The 5828-nt window shown below is 46.7% G+C and overlaps 1 protein-coding gene across 1 annotated transcript in view; it reads left to right on the forward strand.

The window, feature by feature from the left end:
- DMAC2L (distal membrane arm assembly component 2 like) overlaps positions 1-2951 on the forward strand; it is a 23166-nt gene extending 20215 nt beyond the window's left edge. Inside the window, exon 4 of the mRNA XM_082242902.1 lies at positions 2696-2951. Within this exon, the coding sequence (XP_082099028.1) occupies positions 2696-2813 (118 nt within the window). The 3' untranslated portion in view covers positions 2814-2951. The remainder of the gene's footprint in view (positions 1-2695) is intronic.
- Positions 2952-5828: the final 2877 nt, after the last annotated feature.

Below are 5828 nucleotides of genomic sequence, written 5' to 3' on the forward strand. Positions count from 1 at the left end.
TTCTATATGTATGATATTTACTCATTCGACTAGGCAGAGCCTTAAAAGTCACATTTAGTCTTTGAGGCTTGAGCACCTTATTGGAGCAGCAGCCGGTCATACATATACTGTATATTTACACCATTAATTTATATATATAGATATATAGATTATATATATATATATATATATATATATATATATATATTTATTTAGTTGGCACTTTGATATCCTAGCGCAGTTACAAAACATTAAAATGTAAATCTGCGTTTATGGCAAAAAAATAAAATTACTTTAAAACTGCCAAAGGCTTTACAGTAACTTTTCTTAGAGCAGAGGGCCTGTAGAATACAATTGATAACAATCACAGCTTATCAGTTGAAGGTAACTGTAAATGAGAGACCTAAAAATATTTTTCTTACTCCGCTGTGTAACAATACTGCTTTATGTGTTGCATGACTGTGCGCATTTGTGTTTGGTTACGTGTGCATATGGGGAATGGGCACCCCCTCAAGTCACATAAAAGCAAGAAGCTCTACAACTGCCCAGATCGCTTTGAGGTCTGTTTCTTATGGGCTTCAGCTTGTATAAGAGCAGTGTGAACAGCAAGCTTTGTTGAAGCTTTTCAAGTACCATTTATCTCCAGTTTGTGTAAATGTTGAACACAGATCCTAATGGGAGTGCTGATTGCCACTTTAAGGATAGTTTCACCTTTGGAAATATGTTACACCCATTTTTAGAGCGGAACATGTTACTGCAGCCGCTCGGGGATCCGCTACCTCTGTGTGACAGCAGTATAGGTAAAAGTTCCCTGTAGCAGCTGTCACTTTTTGAAAAGAGCAGTGCTCCACTTACACAGCTGTGCTATTCTTTTACAGAGTTCTGGGAATGAATGAACTACAAGTACCGTCATCCTTTGCAGCTATCAGCTTGTAGTTCTCAATGAACTACTACTACGCTGTTGAGCGCCATTGTAGTTCATTGATTCTTCCTATCAGTGTGAAACTGTCTGCCCATAAGATGTACAGGCAGACAGCTTACACTGATAGTCTGCAGGAGCCTTGCATTGCACCAGCATTCTGATCACTAGTCCAATGCTTTCCAGGCTCCAAAAAAAAAAAAAATAGTAAATGCACATTTTTTTTTACCTGCTAACATATGTGCATTTATTTATTTTTTTAAAGGTGAACTTATCCTTTAAACAAGCTGCTAGCAGGCTTCAGCACTTGTTGAAGCTTACTTGAAATGGCAAGCAACACTCTCATTAGGATCTGTGCTCAACATTTACAGACTGGAGTTGAATGGTACTTTTAAAAGCTTTCTGAAAGCTCTGCAAATACTTTGTTAAAGCTTGCTGTTCACACTGCTCTTTTACAAGCTGAAGTCTGTGTAAAACAGGCCTTACAGAAAAGCCCAGAGCTTGCTAATAAAAACAAAAATAAGCTTACAGCTGATACTGCCACCATTAGTGGGTTTTTAACATCTTTAGATTCTGGACATATCAGACATGTCCAATGCCATCGGACATATACATGCCTGGTGCGCAGTCATGTTGGAACAGGAAGCCATGTCTGCTGACATCCAATCCAATCCGTCAAATCGGGACGGATGGAAACCCTGTTTTCCATCCGTCTGGCCGTTCGGATGAGAACGGACAGTCGGTCCGTTCTCATCCGATTCCCCCATAGAGAAGCACGGGGACCTGACAGAGCTGTCATCCACCTGCTCAGCGGGGGATCGGCGGATCGATCCCCCCACTGAGAAAAACGGAGTCCGCCGACGGAGCGGCAAGTGTGAAAGGGGCCTTGAGTGCAGACAGCAAGCCAGGCCTTCTCGTCCACGTCAGTGCCTGACCTCACAAATGCGCTTCTGGAAGAATGGTCAAACATTCTTCTAGACACACTCCTAAACCTTGTGGACAGCCTTCCCAGAAAAGTTAAAGCTGTTATACCTGAAAAGGGTGGGCCAACTCAATATTGATCCCTACGGACTAAGACTAGGATGCTATTAAAGTTTGTATGTATATATGTATGTTTTCCATTCAACCTGCAGGCTGAATGGAAAAGATCTAACCGATCCCTCCATTCATGATGGATGGATCTCCCACTGCAGTTATTGTATTGTATTTTGACAGCTGGCTCCTGCAATCTGTCAAAATACCCGAACCGTACCTACATCTGATTGGACACAGGCGCAGTTTGGTTGGCAGTTCTCTGCCCAGCTCCTTTTAATTTCCCAATTGAGGGATGTCAGGCTAGAGGTGACTGAATTTTATAAGGAACCGGGCTAAATTTGCTCTGTGTATGGCCACCTTAGAATGGCTGCTGGTCAGGTGTTGCAACTTCTAATACAGCTCCGATGTTCCAATTTCTATAATGGCGGGTTCACACCAAAATGCAGTGCAGGAAAGGCGTGTTCTGTGTGCATTTCTCGTACCGCAGATGACCATGCTGCCCTTGAGGTCTGCATGTGGGTGGCAATGAATTGTTAATGGCACTCCAAATGCATCTCTTCAATACAGTGTTTGAGGCCACCAAATTGCTTGGTACTATGTGGTTTGGTGTAGTGCTAGAACGTTCTACTGCATTTTTGCAGCTTATTCAAATGAACGGACTGGCAAAACTGAACCACATTGGAACTGGCCCTGAATCTGCACTTATTTACTATACCAATGAGCCATTCATTAATTCCCATTTTGTCCCCACTTCATTTTTAGGAACTTGGAATACTTATTTCTGCGCGATCTCCCAGGAATCGAGAAGAAGGAGATGATCCTGGAGCTTCTACAGAAATCCCTCCCCTCATTGCAGATCGAGTTAGATCTGAAGGATTGACCTGGTTGGTGTACCTATTCTGTCCATCGGACACTTAAGATAAATCTGCAGCAGCGAAGCCCAGCTCACTCCTTAGGCTTGCAGCCATTTCAAAGGAAGTATTTACACTGTGCATCACTTCTGAGTGATTTGGACTTGTGTCAATTTTGTGGAAAGAAAAATCCCTTCTTGGCCCCCGTGTTGTTTTCTTGCCCTGATGGCCATGTGCTTTAAATCTGAACTATTAACTTGGTGTGCTTCCTATAATAAAGACCGGTCTCTGCTGTGCTCTCCTTGTTCAGGGGGGCTGGTCTTAACCCCACCCCCTGGTAGTTTTCTGCAGGCAGCCTGTAGTGGGTGTGGTCTGCTGGGTTCCTCCCACAGCTCTATTCTCTGCACAGGCTATGTATGGCAATGGGACGATATATCAATGCTACTTTTACAAAGTAATTTTTGTTTTTGCAAAGGCTTGCACACAAAGTAGATTTATATACTTTGAGGAATATATTTAAAGTTTTTGTGCCTGGAGTTCAGTTTTAATAACCTAAATAAATATGTAAATCTAAAGGAAAACTTGTCTATATCAACCAGGAAAGCTTGTATACCTTTTTTCAAATGTTGTTAAAGTGGAGTTCCACCCTAAAATTATACTTACCTCCATCTTCTCGCTCCGGGTCACCTGAAAAACAAATGGATAATCGCAATTTTTTTTTTTTTTTACTTTCCTCGTTTAGAATAAAATATACTTACCTTACTTCCTCTTCCTCCCCTCGGCGGCCACGGCGAGTCGTCACTTCCTGGCATGCAATGATTCCTGAGAGCTGAACGTCATCGCTCCCAGGAATCAATGCGCCTGCACCGGCCCCGACGTCAGTTCCGGTGCAGGCGCTGTTATACCTTGCAAAACAGCTTCTGGGCATGCCCAGAAGCTGTGCAGGGATGACGCTGCGGCACCGGAAGTGACGGCGGGGCCGGTGCAGTGCATCGTGGGACCGAAGAAGATGGAAGAGGATGCAGAAGAGGATCGCGCTGGCTTCAAGCTGCCCACACCTGAGATGGCAGCGCTGGAGAATACATTTTCAAGGTAAGTATTTCTTCTAAAAGGTAAGTGCAACCCGGGACAGATCAGAGGCTATCCATTGTGGAATGCACTAGCCCTGACTGTCCCGGGGGTATTTTTATTAAAAAAAACGTTCACTGGGTGGAACTCCGCTTTAAGTGCTATCTGCAATGAAAAAGGTTGTTTCTCTGTCGCTCATTGACAGACGCAGTCCACTTGATTAATATCAAATCGGGTTATACTGCCCTCTACAGGAGTAGGACACTAGGCAGAAGGAAAACGTTCTGGCCACACCTTAGGGGCAGTCCCAGAGGGTATATCCTCTCTCTCTCTGCTACAGGATGTCAGTTTTTTTCTGTCTAGTTAGGAGTAAGGACCTAAGTTCCTTGCTGGGATCTTTGGGCCTGGCAAGATTTTTTTTTAGAAAACTTTTTTTAGGCAGCTTTTTTCTCCAGTTGTTCCTGTGAGATCTTCAAGCAAGTATGCTGAAACTGGGCGACGGGCTGGATGTTGAGGTCCAGTGGTCACCCCAGTCAGCCTACAAGCGCGTGCAGGCCCTAGCTCCGCGCTGGGTCGGCCGCGACATAGTCCCACTGGATGGGGACTGACCCTGCGAGTTAAACGTCTCGCCTGGACGCCGACGACCAGTTGGAAACTGAGTCACGGCGTCCGTATTGGTCGACAGCCCCCCCACCTCGGTGGAGAGGGGTTCTGTCAGGAGTTGGCGCCTGCCTGTTCCGGTATGGTGAGTAAAATGTTCCCCCTCTCCCCCTGTCAGGTTTATGGGTGGACGCGGGCCCTCCATGGGATGACCGGGCCTTTATAATCCTGGATCCCCCCTCTATCCTATAACAGGTGTCACAGATCCCCCTCTTGAGGGTGATTTATTGAATAGGAACCAGAAGGCTTGGTTTGGGAGCTGACAATCGAAAGTCACTGTATGAGGGCCACTGTAAAGGACCATGACTGAAGTCAGTGGCTGGTATTACTGTTAGGATGGCCATGTAAGAGGGTGATAGCATCTTACCTGATACATAAGGTGCAATACAGGCTGATGCCTGTGCCTGGACTACCGCCATCCTCCCGCAGGCCGCCATCCTCCCGCAGGCCGCCATCCTCCCACAGGCCGTACACCTCCCGCAGGCCGCTGCTATCTTGCCACAAGCCGCTGCCATCCTCCACAGGCCGCCGCCATTTTCCCGCAGGTCGCGCGGGGCCGCCATCTTGGCGTAGCCTCGTGCCTCCAGCATGGGGGCGGCCATGTTTGAGATGACCAAACACCTCAAGGAGTAATTGGGAGGTGCCGGAAGGCGTGTAAAGGGGCGGAGCCGCCTCCTTTACCCGGGAAAGCAAGCCAAAGACTTCCTGTCTGTAACAGACAGTGCTGGGAGCAGGTTGATAGAAACTTCTGTGCATCAGGTGGTGAGCCTTGGGGTCTCTCTCTCTCTCTCTCTCTCTCTCTCTCTGTGGGGTCCAAGCAGGTAACACTGAGGGGCGCTGTTGCACTGGGGGACTAAGAAAAAAAAAAAAGTTTTCTTTGAAATTATTTTTTTGTTTGCTGGCAAGTGTCTTGTATAATCATGGACCCTGCCACACATGTATCCCCACCTGATCCCCTCGAGGTGGCCGCAGGACCCTCCAGTACCCCACTTGTGATTGATGCATTATCAGCAGTTTTGGAGTCTTTGGTATCCCGGGTGGAGGTAGCCTGTCAGGGACGGGGGTCAAGGAAGCGACCCCCGCCTACCCCTAATTCATCTGATACTTCAGATACGGATTCTGAGCTGGTCACTGCAGCTGCAGGTCCCTCTGCTGGGGCTGCTGTCTCGGGTACGGTCTCCTCAGACAGTGAGGAGGACGTTTCTGCCTCCGCTATAGCACAAGAAGAAGCGTTAGTGAACGCACTAGTCATGTCTGTCCGGGAAACCTTAAGTCTTGAGGTTACACCGGCAGAGGTAGATGACACTGAAATTCCC

The sequence above is a fragment of the Pelophylax lessonae genome (genome assembly GCF_965119305.1).
Source record: "Pelophylax lessonae genome assembly, chromosome: 13".
Taxonomy (NCBI): Eukaryota; Metazoa; Chordata; class Amphibia; order Anura; family Ranidae; genus Pelophylax; species Pelophylax lessonae.